Genomic DNA, 26,975 nt, shown 5'->3' with positions numbered 1-26,975 from the left:
CAGAGGAGGGAAGGGGGTTGCTGGGGCTATAAAAAGGCTCAAGCTTTCACAGCATGTTGCAGGCCTCAAGGTACAAAATCAATGTACGTTAGCTGTAAAGCTGTTTAACAGCAATGACGTTTGTATTTTCTGTACTGTTTAATTCTATCAGAGGGGACCTCAGCAGGGCAGGCATGATCGACATCACACCACCAAGCTATAACACCACAGACTTGCTGCTTTTCTCTCTACAACTCCTTACGTACCTTAATCTTGCATCCTGTGCCAGTGCCACCATTCCTGTGATGACACTTCCCTCTGACTCTCAATTTGTATTTTAATAATCCCTAAGATCTCACCTATATTTTGCTATTACCACCTCAATTTTACAGGTATTAGGTACAGTCTGCGTTTTCTCTAAGAGTGCCTGAGATGACAACAAAAATAAACTGCAAATTAAGGGTTTAGTTTCTTTGTTTCTAGACTTAACGTTCAACTATTAAGAGCAATCCAGGGTGGGCAGACCCTCCATAATAAGGATAAACAACCTTTCTGCTGAAGCTCTGCAGGGCAGGAAGGAGGAGGAAAAGGCAGGCTTCAAGGAATCTGTTGGGAGCACTGCTCTCAATCTCCAATACTCCTGCAACTGCCTCAGCTAGCCTGGAGATGCTCACAAACATATTTCCTTGGCTGAGCATTCAGAAACATCAGGACAATTTCACGATCATCTTAAGGAGATACGGAGTGCACGTCACAGCAAAATGGCTTGTCCCAGCTTCATCACTACAACCAGCTGATCAACCAGAACAGGAAACTCAGCCAACTGAAAACCAGCAGACAGACCGAGAGAGAGACTCAGAAAGAGAGAGTGAAAGGATAGAGTAGGGCGAGGAGAGGCAGGAGAGATTTCAAGTAGACTCAGCCTGTAATCTGAGCACAAAAGAACAGGCAGGAAAAAAATAACCAAGGAAGGAGTGTCTTAGCCTAAATTAATCTTGAAGAAGTTGCCTACAGGAACCTGGGTATCTTCAACTGGATCAGAAAAATACCAAAATAAACAAACAAAAAAAACCAAGGAGGAAGTCCGTTGTCCTCTGAACAAAAAAAACCACCCAAAAAACCCCAATCTGTCTCCTAAAAGGAGAGTCACAAGAACAGCTGAATTTTGCTGTAGTGGTAACTATGCTGTATTCTAAATATATTATATTGAAAGCATTGACTTTTATCTGAAGCACTGATGCATAGAGCAATTTAGTGGTAACTAGCAGTGTAACAGCAAAGCTGTGGAACAGGAGCTCACCTAATGAGGGACTGAGATGGCCACACAGCTCATGCAGACAGTGCAAGAAAGCCAGGGAATGGCAAGGTACGGAGTTTGTGCTCCGAGCTCTGCTTCACCCTTCTCTGCCTGAAATCTTCCTCTGCCACTGGAATTGCATGTACCCTGTAAAAGATGTTCTCAATGACAATAACCCTGCCTGGTGACTTTGGGTAGGTCACCAGCTGAACAGCTACCAGTTCCCCGAACACTCAGGCCAAATATCAAACCAGCCCAAATGAAGGTTTGCAGACATGGATTCAGAGGGCTGGGACATGCACAAATACAGAAACTTCAGCAATATCCCAGAGCAGCAGAGCCGACCACAATCTGCATGCTGCAGGGAATGCCAACTATGTGTTGCTTTCTCACCTGACACATCTGCTTCCTCAGGAGCTGGGCTTTCTTCCCAGCGTATCTGCCCCTTGCTTCTTGTTGTGGTTTAACCCCAGCCAGCAGCTAAGCACCACGCAGCCACTTCCCCCTCCCCCCTCCTAGTGGGGTGGGGAGGAGGAGGAAAAAAAAAGTAAAACTCGTGGGTTGAGATATGAACAGTTTAATAACTAAAGTAAAATAAAATATAATAGTAACAATAATAATAAAAATATAATAATAATAGTAATGAAAAGGAATATAACAAAAAAAAAGAGAAATAACACCCAAGAAAAGACAAGTGATGCACAATGCAGTTGCTCACCACCTGCTGACCGATGCCAGAGCAGCGAGCCGCCCCTCCTGGCCAACTCCCCCCAGGTTATATGCTGAGCATAACGTTCCATGGTATGGAATACCCCTTTGGCTAGTTCGGGTCAGCTGCCCCGGCTATGCTCCCTCCCAGCTTCTTGCACACCTGCCTGCTGGCAGAGCATGGGAAACTGAAAAATCCCTGGCTTAAGATAAGCGCTACTTAGCAACAACTAAAACATCAGTGAGTTATCAACAGTATTCTCACACTAAATTCAAAACACAGCACTGTACCAGCTCCTAGGAAGAAAATTAATTCTATCCCAGCCAAAACCAGGACACTTATCTCATCTTTATGGTTTTCATTTGAAGCTATGGAAAAAAAGAACAGCATGGAAAGAGCAGACAAAGGAAATTAAAACTACTGCAATGGAACAAGAAAAGCAGTCAGCAGCTATTTTTGAGGCGGATACTGCATAGTGGCAGACAAAGACACAATATCTTTGTCCCTCCTGCACAGAAGGGTGATGTTCTGTTTGCAGCTTTGGCGTATTTCTCTAAGTTGCCCTCTTTTTCAGTCTGCACTTGCTTTCATAATATACCCTCACTTGGATCCCAGATGAGACCATTTCCACATGCCATTCCTATTATCCTTAGAGCATGAAAGGAAGACCTTCCACATGGAGCCAGGCAGAGTACAATAGCACCATTTCCTTTCATTTCCTTCATCTGAAAAGTAGACCTATGTTTAAGAAATCAGACGGGAAATAGCTGACCTCAACTGCTGCATTTCTACTTGCTGGTACTTAACCAACACTACTATTAATATGACAGTCTCTTTTTGAAAACTTTAAAACAATAAGATTCAACCATTTGCCTGCAGACAATGTGGTCAGGCAGTTAAGCTGTATAAATCCATCCATCACTGTGAATTTTTTTACAACACGTGCAGTAAGTCATTCATCTATTTCCTCTTACTGTGTATTTTTTTACAACACATGTAGTAAGTCATTCATCTATTTCCTCTTTCTTTCTTCCTTTGCAAGGAAAAATAGTCAAAACCCACTAAAAACAATAGCCAGATGACAAGTTTGGACATTTCAAAATCCTTAAAAAAACCCACCACAAATGAGCAAGAATTTTTATTTATGCGTTTCTCAGAAATGATACAAAACGCAAACGGTGCTGAAATTTCTGAAGTGAAACACTTCGGCCCAGAAGCTGCCTGCTTCTTTTGCTATTTCTTTATATTATCAGGCGGGTTGTTTTGACAGCTTCACTTCAAAGCTGACTGTAAATCTGTGAATATTTCACAGATGATTGAACTGGCACAACTACTGACAATATCCATCGGCTTGGAGCGTGAAGATTTAGCCAGGCTGCAGTAGCCAATAACATACCTATATATGAATCAAAGTGCTGAAAACCTGTATTTACTTTGCACTGTGTAATTCATTGGGATTTTATAAAGTAGTTGTTAACTATCTGACTAAATTAAAAATGTGCTTCATGAGTACCCTTCACGGTACAGCTGCATTTAAACAATAACAAAACAGCGCAAATCTAGGAAAGAACAAGAGCTTTCTGAAATTTAAACTGGCAACAACAGCAAAAATTTTTATAGGGCTGCAAGATTCCTAGGTCTCCGTGGGGTGCTGCTTCTTTACACCAAACTGTTAGCTTTAGTCCACATTTCTGTTTAGCCCCTATTGCGGAAAGAAAGTCATACTCCTGTCTCACTACAGCCAATGCCTGAGAAGAAGCTGCTCTGATAAGTCCTGCACTTTCAGCCTGTGACAGTCAGGAGCTGACTAACACCTGCCAAGAAAGGAGAACAGGGTGCCCCGAGACAGCCCTTTGCAGCTCCTCACTTCACGTTCTCTGAAGGATGCCTCCACTTCAACTACCACTACGTGGTAATCACAGTTGGCATCCTAAATACGAAACAGAATGAACGCTTGGCATCTTAATCCTTTCCAGTGTTTTATTTTCAACTGCTTGGTGTTCAGGCACAGATAGTAAAGAGCACCTCAACCCAGAACGTAACAGCTGTCAGTATTTGCTGCTCAACAACAAAGCAATGAGCCTGCCAAAGGATTTTTTTGAAAAAATTGCTTTGGAAAAGAGGGGAAGGTTGGAGGCAGGAAACATGTTCTTATCTTTTAGAGCACTTACAGCTAATTTGATCGTAAATCTCTTCTTCACACTATAAATGAGCACCTCTGTCTCTGATCCTCAGACAACTGCTGCAGGCAGGGAAGTACAATTACTTCTTTATCCACACTGAAAAAACACCACAGTTTAAGTGACTTGCCAAAGGCAACACACAAAGCTTATGGTGGAGCAAAGAACAAAAACTGTGTATCAAAGTATTGTCTCTGCATCACATATGAAAGAGTACTGTGTGCTTCCCTCTTCTAGGACTCAGCAGAAAAAAACCCTACCAAGATAAACATTACATTTTAAACTGTCCACCTACAACTTTTTAATTTTAAATCTATAATGTCTAAATCCTACTTTTTTACAAGTGCATATTTTTGTTGATTTAACTATTTTTTGATCAAAGGACCTTGGTTTTTTTGGGGTGCTGTCCCATCTGCTGCCTGTATTTTGGGGGCATAGCAGATCAGGTGCCAAGAAGAAAGAACCACACTGAAACTGACCTCAGGCCCTACGAAAGGCCTTCATGGTCTAGACAAGAGCCCAGCTAGCTCAACGTCCCCCCACCCAGATGTGGGCGGGCAGATCCTTTAGGCATGCCCAGGGAGGAATGAGAACAGGGCAAGAATGTTTTCATTCCCTTCCACAGCACATTTTACATGTCTCCTCTTTGAAAGAGCAAAATACAACTGCATTTAACGTGGGTTTCACAAAGTACGGCAGCTTGACATCCTTGTCACGGTCTTATTCTGCTTTGTCTCACAACTATCACTGCAAAGATCACATGTATTAAAGACACTCAGCAACTTGGTTTTAGGAGATCCAATTTCATAGCCTTCAGCTATTTTGCTAAACATAGAAAATAGCTTCAACAAGTGGAAGCAATAAGTGCAGCACACAGCGGCTGTACAGCAGCCAACTCTACTTCAGACTCTGGCCCACTTCAGGTAGACTTCGGTCATGCCTGCATACTTCAGTGACCGTGAGTAGCGGAAAATGCAACCGCTACATTCTCAAAGGAGAATCCCAAGGATGAGCAGCAAAGGTCTAAGAACAAGTCCCTGGCAAAGGAGGAGGAGTTGTTACCACTTAGCTTCAGCCTGACCATCAGATGGCGAGGCAGGTCTGAGAAAGTCTCTCTGTGCCTGTTCACTCAGCTCCTGCTCAGATTTTGGCTAACACGCAGCCCATCCCAAGGCCTGATGTATGCTGGGAGCAACACCATTAGTTCAAAGCGAGAGCAATGCATCGCCAGGACACAATGGGCACGAAGGGCTAAAGGTCATTAGTCAGCTGTTATCACCTGCAGCTTACTGTCTCCTGCAGCCATCATCCTTGCATTTCGATTGTCTGGCATTTTTTTCAGAATCCACTACCCTATGGAAATGGTATAGACGCAACTTCCTCAGCTTACCCAAAAAGCTTTTGAAGCAGATCCAGCAGCAGCCAGATTGCTGAGGCTTTCGTGCTTCCCAGTGTGACACAGGGACACCCGCACCATGTGGGAGGAGGAAGGATGAGCACTCTCACCATCAGCGAGGTAACTGCTTTGCTCGCAAGTGCACAAGTTACGAATCAGAGAACTTGGGAGTCAGAACCCTCATGAATGAAGTGATGAATTAGTGAATTCACATGTTAGACTAGTCTGTACAAAGGGGATTGAGCTTGTTTGACATGTTTGTTTTCTTTCCTAATGAGCTCATTAAATAAAGTTTAATTTACAGAGTACATTGTCCTGCAAATTTGAGAGATCCAAAAGGACTGTGACACTCTCCTCCCCTCAACCTGGTGTTCAAGGCTGAAAAGAGAGTGAGGAGTTTGTCAGGTTTATAAATCGACATTTGTCTGTAGGACTCAAGACAGCATAGTTAACTCTTGTTGTGTTGCATGTCCTTCACACTAGATTCAAACAACGCTGGCAGCTAACATGACTAATGTCACAGGATGAAACCAGACTCAATACATACATCTAATCACCCTAAAAGGACAGGAATTTTCTTACTACATATTTATTAGATTTCTGTCTAGTGTAGCTCTGTGTATGTCAAGTAATGAATTCCTGTCCTCTCCTGAAGGAGGGTATTTAATAGCTCAGACCGTTTCACACATAGAATACTCAAAGTTTCCATCTCAACCTTATCCCCGACTATACACATAGTTCAGGTTTTTTTCTGTGCTTGAACCTCTCATGCTTATTAGATTTATGAACCCCTGTAGTCACTGCTTAGGCAAGTTAAGCATATTTAATTCTTAACTTTTTCCTCATAAATGAATTTCTACAGCTTCTACCCATTTACACTGCTTTTGAGTTCCCTCCAATGATCAATATCTTTACAGCAATAGGAACACTGAAGTCTAATATAATATTTCAGGTACTGTCGTACTAGCACTCTTATTCTCATCCCCTGAAACCATTCTTCCCACACACGCAACACAAAATTACACTGGTCTTTCCTACCACCCTAGCATATTCACATGGTTTCTTCATCATTACAACCTTTTTTCAGGAGTGCCAAAATTCAGTGGGTTTCCTCCCAGGGAGATGGGGAGGAGCACGACAAAGGTATTACATTTGCTCTTTTCCTTTTGTCTAGCAATTTTTTGTCTAGCACTGAGATAGTGCCTAGTAAAATGGAATATCAAGCGACTTCAAGTTTACTTTATTACAACAAAAATTACAAAATAAGTACTATGTCCATCCGTCTAAAGCCTGTCACTTTTGCGTTGCCCTTCAGATGCCTTTCAGATTCTCTCTCAACATCTATGCCATTGGATTTCATTGGGACACAGGAGGAATTTATAGTTATTCATCTCTTTTATCAAATGGCTCTATTTTTTCAGCACCAGTGAGACAGCAAGGCCTGGAAAAAAATACACCAGCCACTTCAGAACTTCATCTTGCATTCTGCACGTGCAAAACATAAGGTACATGTCAGCACGATCTCTCTATTCAGTAGCAGCAGCTGCAGGGTGATGTTAGCAGCTGTGTTAAGACACAGCAGGCATTGCCATACTGCCACTGCTCTTCCCCTTCCATGTAACACAGATTCTGGACCTCTGCAGGAACATTGGGTATTTCAGTCCAGAGGGAGAAAACAGGGTGAGCATGAAGGGGGCTGTGAAGGAGGACAACACCAAATCAAGCCAGCAAACTCATGACCATGTCTGCAAAAGTGATTTACGATAAGGAGAGAGGCCTTGCATAATCGCTGCACCCATTGATACAACACTAACACAAATGACCATCGGGACTGCAGGGGCTTGAAAACTCCTTCCTTTACAAACAGCAGGCTAAAGAGAGATAAGATTGCTACTGAACTTGCAGCTGATAAATAGCAAAATCCAACCCCATCAAACCACTAAATTCATGTCCACTTTAACAGCCACCGTATTACAGCCAGCACCTGTCCTGATACTCGCAGAAGTGAACTCAGAGGCAGAATACTCCCTCACGCTGTGCTACAGTAACTCTACAGCTCAAGCAGAAACGTTGTTTTCCAGTAACTCTCAACAAATACTCAATATATTCTAGTTTCCTTTTTCAAAGGAACCAGACATTAATTGTCCTTGCTCAAGAAGCAGGACCCTTTGAAGCCATTTCCCCAGAGAACTATGATCTATGCATGGTTTATTACCTTATTATACCGATGGCTGAAGAAAAATGAGACTCTAAGAGCAGTCTGCTTCTGGTAAATATTTAACTACTAGAATCATGCCAACATACTTCTCAGCTTGATTCTCCTTAACTTGATTTCAGCATCATGCTTTCAACCTCCCCTATGGTCTGAAGCTGATAGCGTATCATATTTAGCAACAAAAGTGTACTCCTTCTCCGGGATGTGAATGGATCCTACTAATAGATTACGACAGCATTTAACCTGAAATGAACTTCAGTCACTGCTCTTACCCATTCAGATAAGGAATCGTCGGAATGTTTGTTCTACACTTGTTGCTTTATGAGCTTCAGCTTCACAAATTAGAAAAACTTGCTCTTTTCCCAACTATTAGCAGAGGGGGAGAACGATTCTTAGTCTCTAAAATTATTTGGAGGAGACAGAGGGGTGGCATTTCACAGCTATGGATCAACTGTTCTCCAGCTGGGTATAGACCAGGGCAGGCAAAGGCAGATATGGAAAAAGTCATCAGCCAATTCCAGGCCCCAGCAGCTACAGCGAAAGGTCAGTAGCAAGCATAGAGCAGCCCCAATTTATTGCACACCTCTGAGGATGCAACATGAGTCCTGGCCACTGTCTGTTCCAGACAGAGTGAGTGCCCACAGCTCCACACAACAAGGACTACAGCACCTAGGCATCTCCTTCCCTGGGGACTTTGAAGGAGGGAGTGGCTGGAGTTACAACTATCCCTTCTCCCTCTTCTTTTCCTCTTTCCTTATGTCTTGAGCCTGTTAAAATTATACTTACAGTATCCAGCATGTTCGGATCTCCCTAGGAAAAAGGGTCAACTGAATCCACGAAAGCCCTGCTCCTGTCAGCATTCAAAACTGAAAGGGGATCACTGGAGCAGACCGCAGAAAAGAACAGGCACTACCTAAAAATCCCAAGAGCTGGAGTTACAGGGTCCCATTCTGTAAATCTATTTGCTAAGAAAACCAAGTACATTCATATTCATTAAAATGCTACAAAGGCATCAAATCCAAAGGGCCAATCTGAAGTGCAGTTCTGGACACACCTGTGGGCCTAAGCAACATTGCAATTTCTTTTTATGTCTTTTAGGTGCCACTGCAAAGATAGGACAAAGCAGCTTTCCTTCATATCTCTGATTTGCAGCAAAACCCTCTAGGTTAGACCATTTTCAGCAGAAGAAATGTTTTTTAATGAGAATTTAAAACATCACTTATTTCCCTAACTCCAGCTCAACTGTCACCAGCATCATTAGAAGAGTAATGCCAGGACTGCACTCCCAAATATACCTTCAGATTCATAGCAAGCAGCAGATTTCATTATTACACCAGCTGTTTCACTTCTGTATTCCACTAAGAATGCAGGACTCACTCTGCAGCCATTTTATTAGCATAAGTTAAATTTCCTTCAGCATTAGTAGCAACAAAACAGATGATTATGTTGTATTTGGCAGTGGGCGAGAAAAAACAGCTTCCAGTTTGGCCTCTGTCCTTTCTACAAAGGAGAGATCAGCATCCCATGGTGCTGGTGCAAAAAGATGCACTATGGCTAATGCTGAAGACCATGCTGGCAGGCTGGCACAGGGCCGGCATCCCAATGTGTTGAGAGTCATAAGCTCCCAGCTCCTGACTCCCACAGAGCTCTACACTGAACAGAAACTGAGAGTCGCTGCCTCCCTTAGAGGCAAGATATCACCAATTAACCGGCTGACAGCATCTCGCTTCTTTGAGAGACAGCACCTCTGGCTTCCACTGAGTACCTATCAGCATGCTTAACCTCTGCTTTAGCAAAGAAAAAGACAATTTGACATGTTATTCTTGACAAGCTGCTCACCTTGATTCACAGCATCACTGGATAGATGTGATTAGTGTCCAGCTGGCTCAACACTGGATTTAGCTCTTGCCTCACTATAATTAAGATCTTAAAGATGGAGTTATATATTTTTAAAATGTTTTCACATTAGCTCTGCTAAGGCATTGTCAACATTAGAAAGAGCTTATTGATATAGCTATCATCAGGAAACATCTCGACAGAGACACAGGATAAGTATCTGTGGGAGTCCTTTAGCTACTACTACTGGCTCTGAAGTATCTAATAAAAAAAAAAAAAATCCACTCAACTTTTCTTCCCCATTAATTATCAAAGCTATTGGCCGCAATATAGAAAATGATCAATCAATAGCAAAATCTAGTGGCAATTACATAGCTAGATATTGAGACTTCCCTGTATGTTTATCAGAGCATCACCCCTCATATTCTTTCATATTTCTTATTATTTAAAATAACCTATCCTAAATTAAATGTGTAAGTATATTAATATTATGATAGCATGCTATTCTAAGTATTTTAAGCTTAGAACTTTCAAAGTAAACAGAAAACAGCTGACTAGTAACTGCTGTAAGTTAAACTCAAAAACTGTGTTATAAGTATTATGTCTCCTGTTTGTCAAAGTGTCCACAAAAAAGATCTGTAGTACAGTTATACCAACAGGACCTCTCAGTATAGAAACATCTCATATACTCAAAACAGGTAAATAATTACACTGATTCTTTTTCCTTCAAAGATCTTAAACTAGGATTAACACCAGTTCCTTGGCTTTCACCAACTCTAGGACTTTGGCTGGAAAAATCCGTCTGTTACAGGTTTCAAAAGGCAGAATTCCTACTGCAGATGGAGCTACACCAGCAAAAGCAGTGCTTTGACTGGTACATCTTTCTTAATTCGAGCAGAGTTTGTAAATTCTACTAGCAAAACAATGTCTGCTCAAGCTATTTTGTGTTAAATCATGCTAGTACAGATTAACTGATTCTTTCGTTATGTAGGAGAGGCTGAACACTAAAATTGAAAGTATTTTTAGTTTTTTGAATTAAGGAATGGAGTTTAGTATGGCTTGAAGGTTTGCTTGACATAACTAGGCCGCTCTTAAGCATAAGTATGAGTTAGCAAATAGTGTGAATTCTTATCCTTAAAAGAAAAGGAGGGATAGCGATACCAGACCAGAGTTGCAAAAGAATTTAGATATAGATTAACCAAGTATGCAGAAGTTATGCCATTTCTACACCTGCATCCTTGAAGAATATCAGAAACTGGTGAGAACAGACAAAGAAAGGCAAAAGCTGTGACAAACTGCATACCAAGGACAAGGAGGCCTACATACCAAAGATTAGCAAATCTGCATACTGAAACAATACGTGCTAAAAGGGCAAGATGTTCCTCAGTATCGGTATTGTACCCCCTGGCTCTGCTGACTGAATTACAAAATGAGCCAAACCTGGAGAAGTCCTTCGTAACTAGAGGAAAGGTAAAAGCGGCAGAGGGAAGCACGACCACTGACTCAATTCAAGACCCAACAAACTTGCCGCCCCCCCCCCCCCCCCCCCCCGTAAGGAGCATGCGTGCTAATCTACATCGCAAGTGGAGTTAATTTAAATACAACTGACCAGTAATGAATGAAATGTTCATCACTAGCCAATGAGTATAAACTTAGGCGGGTTTTTACTAATTGTTACTAATTAGATAACTGGAGATAAACCTTGTTATCTAGGGAATGTTTGATAAAATTGCTATATAAGCTGACTGAAATTTTACCTCAGCAGAGATGCAATTTTGTAGGATGGACCCTATGCTCTCCCCACTAGCGAAAATAAAGGTGCTTTGGCTTACAGTCCGTCTGTGAGTCGGTTCCTTTGAATCATTTTGAATGAGATCAAAAAATACTTTGACAGAAAATACCTGAAACATTATCAAGGCAATAATCAGACTTCCTTTGTTTGGAAAAATCAATTTGATGCTGAAACCCATTCCCTTCTGAAACAACACCCTTTACATTCAGTCAAGTCAATCTTTAACTTAGGTCAATATTGCTGACCAAGTTAAAACAACAAATTAAAAAAGTCCAATCCCAGACAGCAAAACATATCCATCAGCTACTTGCAGATGTGCACACGCTCCAAATCCTTGTGCTATTTTTTTTTCAGATCTTCTATAATTGCTTGTCTACAGGATAGGAATCTCAGTTTTTATAAAAGAATGTATTATCCTCTTGACTATGAAAGAGCTTGAAAAAAAACCACTATTCAAATCCATCTCAAAGGCTCAAATCCCAGTGCAAGGCAAGCACACAGAACCATAATATTTTGTTTAGAAAATAAGTGCCTAACATTTCTGAGAATTTATGATATAAAAAAAAAAATACACACACACACACAAAATATTCAAGGACTGCTTGCTGTCAAGTGACTGAAGTGGACACAGAGGACATTAATTGCTAAAAACACAGAGGGAAAAAGTCTTCTGTACCCTATAATGTACTTTGGTTAAGGAATTTTTTTGTTTTGTGTTACCTTGTGAATTTAACACAGATAAAAAGCTGCATCCTGAAGCAAGAGCCTGAAACAAGCTCTGGCACCACTGCTCTCTTCCCGACCTGGTGAGAAGGTGCACACTAGATGCACACCACAAAATATAGAAGGGCTTTCTGGTCCAGGTGCACCAACACACTGAGCAGCTACGTGCTGCTTCCAGGATCCCAGCTAGTCTCTCCATATGGACAGTGTTTTCTGGATATAGCAGCCCACTCAGAATGAGCCGCAGTGACAAGCATAATCATGCCCACAGAGCCCAATCTGCATCCAAGACCATCTGCAATATGAAATGCAGATACCCAGGACTATCAACTCACCATCCTCCTTACTGAAATGGAGAAAATGGGATCGGCCATGCTCTCAGACTGTCTGTTGCTTTGTTGTGAGGAAGAAAGACAGTGGGAGTTGAGCTGAGTTCCCGACAAACACACAGTAAAAGAATTCTTGTAAATCTTTCTCACATTATAAAACTTGCATCTTCTTGAGAAAACTGCAGTTTGGAGAAGCTGCAGTAGCTTATAACAAACACCTTCAGGACTCAATAAGAGTTTTCCTGGAGTGCAAAATAGTGTCTGAATTTTTTCAGTGATGGCTTACTAAAAGTCTAGCAAATGAGAAAAAATACCCAATTAACAAGTGCGCAATAGAGACTCAATCATGTTTGCAACGCTTCATCCTGAAGAAAGCACAAGGGAAAATACAGTCACAATCTCTTCGACACCACCATATTTTGCTGCAATATGCTTTTTCAGTGTGCCAGTTCCAAGAGTGAGGATTTGATATGGCTTAATAAACGTACTGAAAAACCTCCTTCCTCACTTGTTTTGTGGCTACACAGAGTATATAGACTGATCAGTCTCTGTAGGTTGTTTCTCCCATATCTTTATTTTCTTTCACTCTCAGAATAACATGATTGAAGTTCAGTTAAAAACCTACCATCTGCCATATCTACCTGTTGCAGCTGAAGTCTCTGAAGCAACACGCAAACTACGCAAATTTAAACAGAGGTATTAATTAACACTATTAAACGAAAAGGGATAGCCTGAATAGTTCTGCACCAATGAGGGTATATAAATACCACAGAGTGCATGTTACACCAGGCAGTGCATGCTACAATGAACCACTAACAATGTAGACAAACTACCCACTAAATATTGATAATTTGGGCTAAACACAAGAGTCCAACAATTCTGTGCTTTCACCATTGCCTTTAAATAAACGTTGTTGTTCAACATTTCCCTCCCTCTGAATATGTGCTGTTGGGGTTCAACTGTATTTTCCTGAACTCAGACATCGGATTTTTCTGCTTTCATCAGTAGGGGGGACAGGGACAGAGCATGAAAGCAGGGAACAAAACAAAACAAGTTCCTCCAACTACAGCTTCCCCCTGAGGTGGATCCCCCAAGAACGCTGAAAACCACACCACAACCCAATACTGGCTGAGAAAGCAGCACTACAGCAGCGTGACCCCCACCACTCTGCAGGGCTTTGGGCTGCACTGTACCGTGACCTCTCGAGTGAAAGAGTAGTGAGGCACCTGGAGCAGCAGCTAGAGACAGACGGAGGGCCAACTGCATTGGGCTGGGCTCCGTGTGGTGTCAGCAACCCTAAGAGATATAAACTGAGGGTTTTTTTCCATTTTAAATGACGCACACCAGTGAATTTCTAACAGCAGCAAGGGAGCCCCTCTGACACCAGCAACCACCTGATTTAAATATAATGTGTGACCTGCCATCCCAGTTTTGAGTTTGGCTACAAATGAAATAAAAAAGCAGCAGAGAAGATGATTCCCCAGTCAGCTCCAAGCCTAGGAATAGCTGCTGGCTGACTATTTTTTATGACTGCCACTCCCAGAACTTTGTATTGCTTGTGCATATGGAGTATTTCAAATTTGTGTCATGGAGCTACATTATTTTTCTCTTGCAGATAAGATTAGCCTATGCCATAGGAGCATGCACTGACCTGTGAACCAGCACATTGCTGCTGACTTTTTCTAGTGGATCTCGCTGGTCTGACTGCTGCCACGAGGTGTTGTGTATTTTTCTTGAAGCTCAAGTCCTTGAGTCATGGGATTACACAACAGGCTGACCCACCATTGCAGAGCCTCATCCAAAATCTAGAAACTATTAGGAACACCACAAAGGCCAATAGCAGTATCTAAAGGTTTGAATTCTAAATATTATACAACATTAAAAATTTTTAGCAGCATATGAACAATCAACATCAGCATTTTTGTTTAAGCGTGTTAATAACTTTTGATAGCATCTACCTTATCATGTAACTTTATGCAGTTACTTCTTGCATTAGTTATTGCATTCGTAACTTGCAAAAAGCTTTTGTAATATGTCAAGAAAACTATTAACTACTGATAGTTAATGCCAAATAAGACAAGATGTGCTATAATTGTTAGTGGTAGAGTGCATGGTTATAAGATCTTACTTCCCAACACCCCAAAACTGTATTTATATTTGAACGCCAATGAGATTACAGCTTTCATCTGCTGGCTCAGGGGAATCTCCAAAGACAGTTACATCCCTGTTCATGAGAAAAGTAACACAGCCATTGGAGAAGGAAAGGTAACCAACTCACAAAGAAACAAGCTACAGTATGTACAGCATTATGAAATGCTGAAGAATGGCACCACTATGATGGTTTGCTGAGACTGAAATCATATCAGGGTCTGATCTATGGCAAAATATACTCATGTTACACTTCCACTGCCATGAGGAACAGCTTGGCGTCGGTAGTCCAAGGAACACGCATGGTTTAACAGCTATAATTCAGTTTTAGGGCCTGGGCTATTTGATGTCTCTTTAAATTACTCCAGCTCAGTCACGTTTCCAGTGTGCTTACAGTCACAGGGCACTGCAAGACTAAGCCTGAAACTTCAACCTTCAAACTGCAATCTTCTAAGCATGCCTGATTTTATTACACCAGAAAGGCTACAAACACTGAGTACACACCTTTGGCTTCTGACTAAAGCACAAAGACCTAAATATGAACTATAGTTTCATATCCTATAGGATGTCAAACTTTATGGCTTCAGATAAATAATGTTATTTAAAATTATTACAATACAGAATACTGGAGAATGCTCTCACAACCATCAGATTAAAATGAGAAAAAAGTGGAAGAAAACTCAAGTGCAGAAATTTCAGTGCCTGCACATTAAATTGGGACTAGCTCCAGCTCTGCAAAAAATAGTGTTACCTGCCTTACAAGAAACTGCTTTTGACTGAAAGCTATTGCAGCTAGCTGAGAAGCTGTACCAGTCAGAACTGACTGCAAGATAAAAGATACCGCTGTGGTGCCAATGCCTAGGAATACATTCTGGCAGGAATCTTGTCTCAAGATTTTTGTCAGACTTTTCTTGGTTTAAATGAGTTGCAACTCATCCTGCAGCAGGTCACCTCCCAAGTCAACCAAGGCCAAAATCCCCAGGAACCTCCCCATTCTGAACCTTCGCTGTCTCCTTGTGTTGCACCTTCAGCAAGGCTTACCCTTTGGGATATTATAGGGAACACATTATGGCTTCAAAAACTTTTCCAAGCCAACAAGCAAACTGCCAAAAGGTGTGCCACAAACACAGGTAACATGATGCCTGAATAGTTCAGGACTCATTTAAAAGCAGCCTTTGAGAAGGCGCTAATAAGAATCCAGGATATCACTAGCAGCATGTAAGATTAAAAGGGAAGGTGTAAACTAAAAGCAAAGTCCCATCTAACATAGATACAGTGTAGGGCTCCTCACAAAAGAGCTCCAAGGACTTGATTCAGTTTTCCTGTTTAAACATAGTTCGGGGCCATCCAGCAGTCAAATCAAAACAGAGGAAGGCAGAAGAGACACGCTCACCCTCTCGCCTCTGGCAGCAGAAGAAAACAGATTGCTCAAGATCACCGATTGCTGTGTCTCCATTCCCTCCCTCCACAAATTTAAGAGACTTCCTGCCTTTAGTTAAAAATATTAGCATAAGTAGTGCTCTGAAAAAACAGTGTTATTTACAGAGCTGGGGAATTAATCTCCCTCAGTTCTGTCAATTCATGAGCTCAGTGTAAACTTTAAAAACTGTTGTCGTCTTTTAAGAAGCTGGTGAGTTGTTAACAACCAACTTCCTGGTAGTTTTATCCAGAATTTTAAAATTCTGAAAAGCTGCAGGAAAGGGGGCGGGGGGGAAAGGGCTGGTAAATTGAAGCTGATCCACTGAGAAGCTAAGATAAACTCCTAACCTTGCTATTTCACAGGTATCCGTTTTACTTAAAACACGTAAGATATACAAATCAGATACACAGCTCTTATGATATAGTTGTGAAAGATGACTGCCTTTAAGTTTCAACTATTTTATCTACGTTAACAGCATCAAGTGTTTACCTGAGCCACTGATCAAGATCCTTGACTTCTAACACTCAGCTGATTCAGAATTGCTAGCCTTGAGTACAGCATTCAGGACAGCAAGACCATTAACTTCAACTTCTCACATAGTATTTATTTTATTACAGATGTATTTCTTCCACTGGGCTTATATTTTTGTAATTTTTTCCATTTTACTGTTTGCAAACAGTTCTTTCAGCTTCTTTCCTTGTCTAAGAGAAGGCAGGGACAGACAGTACCTGCAGAAAAGGAGCTGGGAAGCTTGTGGTTATGCAGTCGGTTTCCCATCTTCTCAAACACTTTTAGACAGTTTAATCCATCTTAATTTATTGCAATTAACTTCAAACTTGATGATTTGCTAACACACCGATTCAACCAAATACCCCAGGCTAGCCAAAAATCTCTGCCACACTCCCAGCTGAATCATCACTTCAGCACCCAGCTTCTATCTAGCTCAGCCTGGCAATTAGCCCACCGCCACACCAACCCTCCCTCCGCCCCTGCCACTGCAACCCTCAGAGGCAAAACCCCAACTGCAAACCCACGTTTGTGTTAGGTTTGCTCCTTGGATCAGGAACCCTGTTGCGACCATGTCTCATATGAGGGACTCCAGCCTAGAGGGGCCGGATGAAGAGCAGCTGGGGCCACAGAGGTCCCTAGCAGTGTAGGTGCTGCTGCATCTCAAGGGCCTGGCACCTTTATACTTCTATTTAGAACAAACACGTAAAGGTGAGGGATATGTTTTATAAAAAAAGTCTTTCTTCCACAGATAGCACGATGGAATATGTTCACAGCTGTGCTGTCACAGGCAGAGAGAGGCTGGTTCAAAAAGCAAGTACAGAATATAAATAACGAATAGTTTGCATGAGAAGGCACAGAGAAGGTCAGGTCAGGCCCTAGAAAAAAGAAACCTCAAACAAAACCATAGGAATGTTGTTCTGTGAACAGCTCAGGTAAAACAGGCGACTGCACTGCACATGGAGAGCACTCATCTTTTCCCCATCATGGCACTCCGACCAAAGTGATGTCCTCGTGATACACGAAGTTTGATTTGCCAGGAAGAAGAGCAATGTAATTTTTCCTCCACTCTGGCAAACATACAAGACATTTAAAGATGCTTTTGTGAGCTCTAAATCAACTTCATGGTGTCTTACTATACTTTTAAGTACCAATGGGGAGATACTGGGAAGACGAAATTGCTGCCTACTTTGCAGATAAACAAAACATTTCTTAAAAGACGACAATTCATTTCTCTCCATCTGACTAGAATGTGAAGACTGAAGTAATTTTGATCTAAAATGACCAGACGGTAAATGTGAAGATAATTGCTTCAAAATTGTTTATCTGAAGTAAAAAAAAAAAAGTAAATTATATCTTGCCTGTGTATCATGTCCTCAACTTTTCTGTCCTTTTGAAGATGCACTGCCTGTGCTCATCATGATAAATGCAGCTTTTAAAAGGTATAAATATCCCATTTTTACAGTAAACATCTTTTTTCCATTTCAGTCTGAGGGACTACTGAATGTTTCCTCACCAGTAAGGGAAGGTTGTGCTTGCTAGTCATCATCACACAAGCACAAAGGTTTTTGTTCATCCACGCACCGACTGCTGACATCTGACAGTTCCGCACAGAGTAGTAGGCTGCTTACCCCAGCCAGCTCCCCTTGGATGAAGGAAAATTAGTTTATGGACTACAGAAGTCACCATGTTCAGTAGGCAGGCAGCCGACCAATGTTCATTTTTAACTTCTATTCCCTTCTTCAGCTGTTGTGTTACAGTAAATAGAGTCATTCTAACATGAGAGATTTATTTTACTAGTGATGGACCTGACCTTCAGAATCTAGATCCGCACTTTCCCAAGACTTGGGGGCCACAGACTTTGGGTCAAGCATTCCCCATAAGCCATCTATCCTCACCATGATCACGCCATGGATTCCTCATACGTTGTATCAGTTACAAATGGGTGTACAGCAGTACTTTTATAGACCAAGCCACTCTCCACATATCACAGGAATTAAAGAGCAGCCTGACTGGCAAACACAAAGTACACTGGGGACAGCACGTAAGAATACCTGCATTGGATGTAATTTCAGGATGATCCAGGACTCATGCGTCAGCTGAGGATGGAAAAAGTCGCAGCAAATAACTTGCAGGCCTGAAAACTGTCCTCCTCCTAGCCTCCCTACACAAGTTCACAGAACAAACAGCTTAATTTAATCATTCATTGGGCTCCTCAGATTAGCTTGGGATACCAGAAACGACACAGTGAGCAGTCATAAGAGTGGCAGAAGTGACCTTATAAAAAGCCACCTCTTCCCCACGCAAACCTAATCACCAAGTTATTACTCAATATCTTGACAGCAAGACAGAGGACAAGGCAGCAACACAAAGAACCTGTCTCTCCCTTTCATCTTTCTGGAAAACAGCAACAGAGAACAGAAACCAATCCAGAGCAAGAGCTGATGTTAACATCAGTTAACAGACACTTAATTAACATCATATTATAACAAGGGCCAGAATTGACTGTGAAACACCTCTGGGCTCAGAAGAACTTACTGCCTTCTCACCTGGCTGTAGGAATCCCCCCGCCAATGAGCAATCCAATGAGAAATTCACCTTTGCTGCTGACTTGCAAGTATGCCGTCAGGGTGAAGATGATCCTAGAGAAAGCAAGCCTAGCTCAAGCCCAGCTATTCCATTCATCTTCCTGCAGCTCATTTCCCCTCAAGGGGAAGGGGGGAAAAATCAAGAATTTAATGTTTAACTAGATGTTGAGAACAGGTGTACTGTTTGCTTCCTCTCCGATGCCAAAAATCTTACTGTGTAAGGACTTCAGAAGGTGAAGTCCTCACCACAAGAAAACAAAAAACCAAAAACCAACCAACAAAAAAAATCTGTATTGCCCTTTCCTTCCTCTCCCACCCCTTCAGAAATTAAGATATTATAAGCTCTAGAATAGGGTCTACATTTTTGCCCTGTAAGCTTTAAAACATGATTTTAAAACACAAAAATGTAAAAAGAAAAAAAAAAACCCCACATCATCAGAAGAGACTCATATTCTTAAAACATGCACTAGGTTTGTAAACAGCATTAAGTACTCAGCACTTCAGTGATTTGTGGTAAATCTTCAGAGTATTTAGGACGCTTGCAAAGCAATTTTCTCAGACATCCTCTAGAGGTTTAGTATTAGTCTTTTTACAGGTACACAAAACCTGAGAGTAAAGGCCTTGCCCAGTGTGCTAGAAGGAACAGTGCCAGACTTAGATGTTCTTCATCTCATGAGCAGAGCAACAAAAAAATTACTCACACTTACAGCACTGTTTGTATGACCACAGCATCTACTTCAAATGAAATCACAGCATCATTTTCTGTCATCTACTTTATTAACCATAGAGCATCCAATACAGGCATCAATTCATGGTATGACTATTCCTATCCCCATTTTAAATTTAAAAAATATATAAAATAAATAAACAATGTTGCTACAGTTATCGACAGGAAGTCATGTAATTTTTTATTTTCCTTTATGATAAGCCTGTTGCATATATTTGGAGTAATGTACTTCCCAACCTTCAGGAAGCACAGCCTATTACTCCTATATCACATACGAGAAAGCTATTCGGGAAGTTTACTAAAATATTATATAGGTTCTGCTACAGACAGTAATGTTAGACCAGCATTTCACTTTTAGGGTTTCTTTACATTTTCTGCAGTACCACACAGCCTCTACTTAGCACACAAAAGCTCCAACTTCTTTAAGCCTGTGATCCTGAAGAGCACGACTGCACTCTTTCCAGCCTTGCAGGAGCTGATTTTCATTTCCTTTCTTAGCAATCACCATATTCACACAAACACCAAAGACACGCATCTACTGACACTTACTCAGAGTATGCAAAAAAGCATCCTAATAGTCTATGCAAGGAGAGCTGATTTGATCTACATATCCCAATTTGCTGCTTTTCTGTCATCTGCCCTGTTGGAAAAAACCACCAACAATTTTGGTAAGTCACACTGTTAATGCCAGTTTCAAACACTGAGTGAGGCTGGTTATCAGAAATTTCCTAAACCTCTAAGAAAATGAGTGTTTTGCAGGTAATTATACATGCACATACAAGCGTATCTCACACCCCACTGAGTTACTACAGAATCTGAGTTACCAAATAGAGAAGACACAGAAGAGCAGTATATGAGAACATGTGTAAAAGTACAAAGGATGATGAATTTCTGTGCTATATATTACATCTCTCCCCAAAAGCGTATTTATCAGAGAAAACGTAGCCAGCTGCCAGATGAGAAGAGACAACAGCAAATGGCTAGCAGCCATTCCCAATGCCATCCTGTCATTCTGGCACAGACACAGTATCAAAGGCAAATAAACGAACTTGCTGAGACAGGCACATTTCCTACAGCAAGCGCCAGAGATCTTCTAAATGGCTTTTTTAAGGCATTTAGAAATTAGTATTTGTAAGAGTGAACAGTACTTCCATAAACAGTTTAGTGGGCTGTATGTTTCTATTGACATACACCAGTATAAGCACAAGGTTTCTGTTTAGAAAACAAGACTTGGATCAACAAGCTAACTTTTGTTGTGCAAGGCTTTGAAAGGGAACGAAAGACAGGGAAAAACAGGCCCAGCGGCCACAAATTACTCCCAGTTCTTGGCTTCAATTAGATCTCAATTTCCAAAGGACCTGAGTAGGCTGAAAATACAAAGCAGGGACTTAAACCACATTTATGTGAAATATTCAGCTGCACATGACACTCAATTATAATTCACTTCTCTGTAGCTGCCTGGGATGTCCTGGGGTTGCTGCTTTGACAGAGTACCTTAGAAATCCTGACAGCACGGTATGTGCAAAAGAGAAAGGGGCAAAATAAAAAACTCAAATGAAAAAAACACTTTTCCAGTTATCCTATGGCTACTAGGACATATTTAGATCCTTGCTTATAAGACTGTATAAAACTGGATAGGTGTAACGCTGGGAGCATAATGGTAATTTGGGAGTAAGAAGAATAATTATAAAAACTAACAGGAAGGACAGGAAAAAAGTTCAAGCCAGTCTGAGGAACTGGGCATTCAACAACTTATTAGCTGAAAGCATTAAAAGAAACATTTTTGACAGATACGGATGACACCGCGAACTGACAAAAAAACCCAAACAAACAAAAATAAAACCTTCCCTACTCTGCTTTCTGCAGATAAACAAAACCAATGCCTCTCCTACTGGCTGCAATTTGCAACTAGGAAGAAAATTCCCTCAGCAACAACCGTATGTAATATCCTAACCAAGGAAGAAAACAAATCTGTAATGTTTTTCACAGAAGCCTTTGCAATTTGATCTTGCCAGCTTACGCACAATCTTTCCCCTCGTCAATGTATTCCAGAGGCACAATTTTAAGAGAACTTTGCACAAAAAAGTTGAATGCATTCTGAATTAATGATGTTAAATAAACTCACATTTTGAAAAAACTAAAGTTTTCCCCTTTCAGTTCCCTCACTCATACTTTTTCAAAGCAAGCCCTGCCTTTTGCAGGAGAAATGTCACCATTCCAGCATCTTCATACAGGATAGAAACAGTTTTAGCTAGCACGGGGCTCTGCAACTGCAAAGAAACCTGGTTTTAAGCTAAGAGAAACTGCATAACCCAGGCTTCATTTTCCACAGTTGCTGCCCATCCCAAGTGATGTAGGCATGCTGGTACAGATCTCCATAGTATGGACCAAACTGGGAATCTCACATATACAAACGGCCACAAAAAGCAACACAATTTTAGACCAGTCAAATTCAGCACTATAGAGAAACTAACTAGGATCATCTAAAAAGAAAAAAAAAATATTAAATCCAGTCCTTTCAATGTTTCCTGGCTTAGAAGGTTTATGAGTACACAAAAAACCCCAGCAATTTTAAGCTTTGATTCTGTGTTAACACATCTGTTTTCCACTGTGATATGGTGAGGGGAGCTTTTTCTCCTGGAGAGCAGTGCAAGCAGGGCATTTCCCTCAGTAAGAGCTGTGGGAGTTAAAACGTGCAAGTGAAGAGGAAGCAAAAGAGCTGGCAACCTTTACGTTTCACCACATGCAAAATAACTGCAGCATTACAAATCTGGGACTCTAGCTAAACGAACTGCACCCTTTCAGGAACAAAATTATGTATAATAAGAAAGCCTGTCCAAAGAACACAATATAACATGCTTCACTTAGTTTTTCAAACTAAGTGTCTGCCTAAGCACTAACCACTTAAAAAAAAAAAATTAATACAAAAAAACACATATAACAAAAAACTCAACTTTACAAAACGAAGAGGAATTTGTGTAAGCATCACTCGGAAGGCAAAGCAGCTAATCACAGCCATCAGAAGAGTTGTGGATTTTGTCTAAAAGCAGAGCTGAGAAGCTAACAATTAAGGATACAGCTCTTTAGGAGAGTAATCCCTGCTTTTACACAAAAATGACAGCAAATTAGCCATTGCAATAATGGCTCGTTTGTCGGCACAGCAGTGTATTTGTTAGCTGAAAACACAGCACACAAATACACTGTGTACTTACACACCTGCCCGTCAACACAATAATACTTTAATATCGCGCAGTATGTGATGACTAAGTACATGTACTACAACCCTGCGCGGCCACTGAAGTATCACCTCCAGCTTTACAAACGGAAACCTACAGTCAATGCCCCAAACGGTATTTGGGCAAACTGATTCCCTTCACCAAACACAGCATGAAACAAGCTGGAGAACGTGGCCCGCGATGGCACCACACCGCGCACTAAGCGCAAAGGCAACAAGCGACCAAGCCCTGCTTTCCTCGGCCCTGCACAAGCACTCCAACCTTTCCTCCCAGAGCTAGAGGCAAAATATTTGTTCACCCAAATAGCAATGGCAAACAGCAGAGCTAGCAACACACAATAGCAATGATAACGAAAAAAGGACAGAACAGAAAATACCGGTGGAAAAAAAAAAAATCAATCACAACAGCATTTGCACTGGGCAAGATGTACATAATCTGACCTTCTGCATTACATCAAAATCTAAAGAGCCAAACAACGGCAATAACAATTGTGACATTTTTTATTTTCACCAAAGATGAAAACAGGAAGGGGAAAATCAGTAAACATGCTTCATTACCTATCATGCTAGCAACTCTGTAGAAAAACTAGAACTATGGATTGCATATATAAAAAGTATATTATTCCAAAAATTTCCACTTAAACAAAATCTTGCATTAAACACTTTTCCCAATTAGAATTTTCCTCAACATTACAACATCCATCTCCTCAACCTATTCAGTGTAGAATTTAATTCCTGAGTCACGTCACTATCATGTTCCATCCCACGAAGTGACAGGGCTGATCATTTTTCTGCTCTTTCTTATAATGGCACCACTGCCAAAGCAAGAGCTTTTCCTCCTCCTCCTCCTCTCCTTTTTGGTGTCTCTTCTTGAAGCTTTATCAGCTTTCAGTCTCATTTTAGAGCCTCAGAAAAGCACGAAGCTCGTCTGCAAAGCAGCACCCTGGAGAAGTTAAGAGGTGGCAAACTGAATATGTAATATCAGTGTGTACTGAATGACAGTGTAAATGCTCTCAGTGAGGTGCAAGATGTTTTTAGCACACTGCGTTTGAACCTTAAAAGATTAAGGAGGCTAAGTCTATTTTTTTAAATTCCCTTCTTAAATATCCTCATATACACGCATGACATAGCAAAGAAGGGACATTCACATTAACAGAGATGGTGCAAACTAATATCATGGAATTTGTAAAAGGGTTTTTGAATAGTTTGTGCAAAAATTCTTAGCGAAAAGTACAGAGTTCATTCTGCACAACTCCTCAATTCCAACTGCTACCACAGGTTTCAAGACCCCAGTTGTGGAAGCTGCTCACTAAGAAGCCCAGAGCGCCCTGGGCTTCCTTCTGTGGATGTCACCACACACCCCAGTGACTTCCTTGCTATGATGGGCCCCGGACGCAGGGACGGGGTTTTGTCGTGTTTCATCACAGCAATGTTCGCAAGCATACATAGCATCTCTATTTTAAAAACAACAATCAAGGACTACACTGTCTCCTCTCCCAGCAGGCAGTCGCTCAGGTCTCTATAACCGCACTGTCCCACGTCCCAGCAGATCTTTTAAATGTTTAGATTTTTAAAGTCATTGTGCTTTTATGTTTTCCTTCATCCTTCCTACTCATAGGATCTCTGAGACTTCTTAAAGCCAAGAGAAGCTCAGAAGCAGATGGAGTTCATTATGTTTATATGTACAAGGCAGTTCCACAAAAGCCTGTAAAGAAAACTTTTTTTTGCGCTGCCATTTTATTTCTCGCACTTTACACCAGCAGCCCGCGATTCACCTATTACGCTCCAACCAGCTCGGAGTCGGAAAATCAACACAACGCCTGAAAAATTACTCACGAAGTTGTGAGGACGGAGGCGTACAGAGGCCCCCGGCAGCGAGCCCCTAGCCCCCGCAGCCCGGCCCGGCCCGCCGGGCGGCTACGCTGCACGCTACGGCTGTCCCCAAACCGCCACCCGCGGCCGTTACATCGGCTCCTCCCCGCCGACGGCCGCCCCGCCCGTGAGTCACCGCGCCTCTCGCCAGGCAGCGGCGCCCCGGGGGCCCGTCCCGCAGCCTCCCCCCTCCCCAGGCCCCGGGGAAGCGAGGCAGCAGCGGGACAGCCCCGCGGCGGATCCCCGGAGCCCCTCCGGCTCCAGCCCGGCCAGGGTAACACCGCGCCCGTGCCGAACTTCCCCCAAGTTTTGTCCTTCTGCGCCCCCTCCGCCGTGCCGAGCCCCGACACGCCTCAGGGCGGCCCCGCCGGCGGCCGGGGCGCCTCGCCGCCGGGGGGAAGGCAGGCGAGGCGCCAGCAGCCGCGAGGGGGAGTTCCGCCTCTGCCCGCCGCCGTCCCGTGGTGAACCTCGCCCGCTTCCCCGCTCCCCGTCTTACCTGAGGCGCTGAGGGTGGCGGGCAGCCATCCCGCCTGCCCCGTGCTGCCCGGCCGCCCAGCAGCACCGGGGGCTGCCGCTTGCCCGGCGGCCAGCCGCTCCGCACCGCCCGCCCCAGCCCCGCCAGCATCGTCCTGGACCTCCTCCTCCTCCGGCGGGGACCGGGCTGCCTCCGGTCGCGCTCCGCCGCGGCCCGGCTCGGGGCAGGCGGCGCTGGCTGCCACGCCGGGCGTGGGCGAGCCGAAGCGCAGAGCGTCTCCTCCGGCGGTCGGGATGGTTTTGTATGTTCTTCCTCTTCTCCTTCCCGTCAGCCGCCGAGGAGGGGCTGGGTTGGGTTGGGCTGCGCAGCTCCCTCCGTCCCGCTTGACGGGGCGATGCCCGGCCCAGGCGGGGCCGAGCAGCGGATGCGCGGGTGTCCGGCCGGCCGGCCGGCCGGTGCCGGGCCAGGCGCCCCGCAGCCCGGCTGGGAGCCGTTACCGTGGCAGCAACGGTGAGCTGCAGGCGAGGCGGCGGCTCCGCCTGGCCCTCGCCCTGGCTCAGCTGGGCGCAACCCACCGCCCTTTGTATAGAGGTGCTGTCCCCCCTCTTCTGCATCTTTCTTCTTCTTGCAATTGAAAACGGATTTCAATAACTATATTTATAAATGAGATTGAGGTAATCATAAACGTCTTACCTGAACACCTGCCTTTTCTGTAGCTGAGTATTGCCTTTTTTGAGGAACTGGACTACCGCTACCCCCAGTGTTTCAGTGGAATACACATTCTCGTAGCACAGAATTGAACAGCAAAGCACAAAAGAAAAACACTCTTGGAGTTCGTTATTTTACAAGAAAGTTCTGTTTACAGCAGCAGAGCAATTAGCAAGGCTTAACCCTTCTCTAGTCAGTCATTTGTTTGACATCACCTTATCCCACAGAATCTCTATGCCCACAAAGACAAGTTTTCATGTTCAGTACAAACCACTGAAGCGCATCAGACCCATGGCACTGCATCAGGGAAACCTACAGGAAAGTGTTATATTCCCCTGCTTTCTCTGCCCTTTATGATGTTCCTCCAAAGCAATGCTGCACAAAACCAACCCGATGATGACAAAAGGATCATAGAAATTGGGCTGCTGCAAATCTAAGGGTGTCACTATCATGGAAAAACTCCACAACTGATTGCATGCTTGATGGCTCTGGGCGACTAAATAAGACCCCACCTGTGTCCATCTTCCAAGCTCTGGAAGGGAAACCTTATGCAGCTAAGATCATGGAGCCATTCATTCCCCTTTCAGGGTCACTGCAATCTATTAAAGCAAGTATGGTCCCAGGCAACAGCAGCAGAAGAGAAGCTGCACTGTTAACAGGCAGAGACTCCCAAAGGTGGTAACTTGTGACAATCACAATTAATATTTATCATAGCAAAAATTCCCCAAATTTTATTGGAGTAATTTTCCTTTAGCCAAAGTAAGAGTTAATTTCTGGACTTATGTACCTTATTAAGTAAATTATACTAAGATCTATGAAGTTGCTGAAGGTGAAATAAA

The 26,975-nt window shown here is 42.7% G+C and overlaps 1 protein-coding gene across 1 annotated transcript in view; it reads right to left on the bottom strand.

The window, feature by feature from the left end:
* Window positions 1–25,836, bottom strand: part of MCUB (mitochondrial calcium uniporter dominant negative subunit beta) — a 55,574-nt gene extending 29,738 nt beyond the window's left edge. Inside the window, exon 1 of the mRNA XM_050895797.1 lies at window positions 25,450–25,836. Coding sequence (XP_050751754.1) covers window positions 25,450–25,578 — 129 coding nt within the window. The 5' untranslated portion in view covers window positions 25,579–25,836. The remainder of the gene's footprint in view (window positions 1–25,449) is intronic.
* Window positions 25,837–26,975: the final 1,139 nt, after the last annotated feature.

The sequence above is a fragment of the Gymnogyps californianus genome, chromosome 4 (assembly GCF_018139145.2).
Source record: "Gymnogyps californianus isolate 813 chromosome 4, ASM1813914v2, whole genome shotgun sequence".
NCBI classification, from domain to species: Eukaryota; Metazoa; Chordata; class Aves; order Accipitriformes; family Cathartidae; genus Gymnogyps; species Gymnogyps californianus.
Note: the sequence above shows the minus strand (reverse complement) of the source record. Positions and strands in the feature narration are given on the sequence as shown.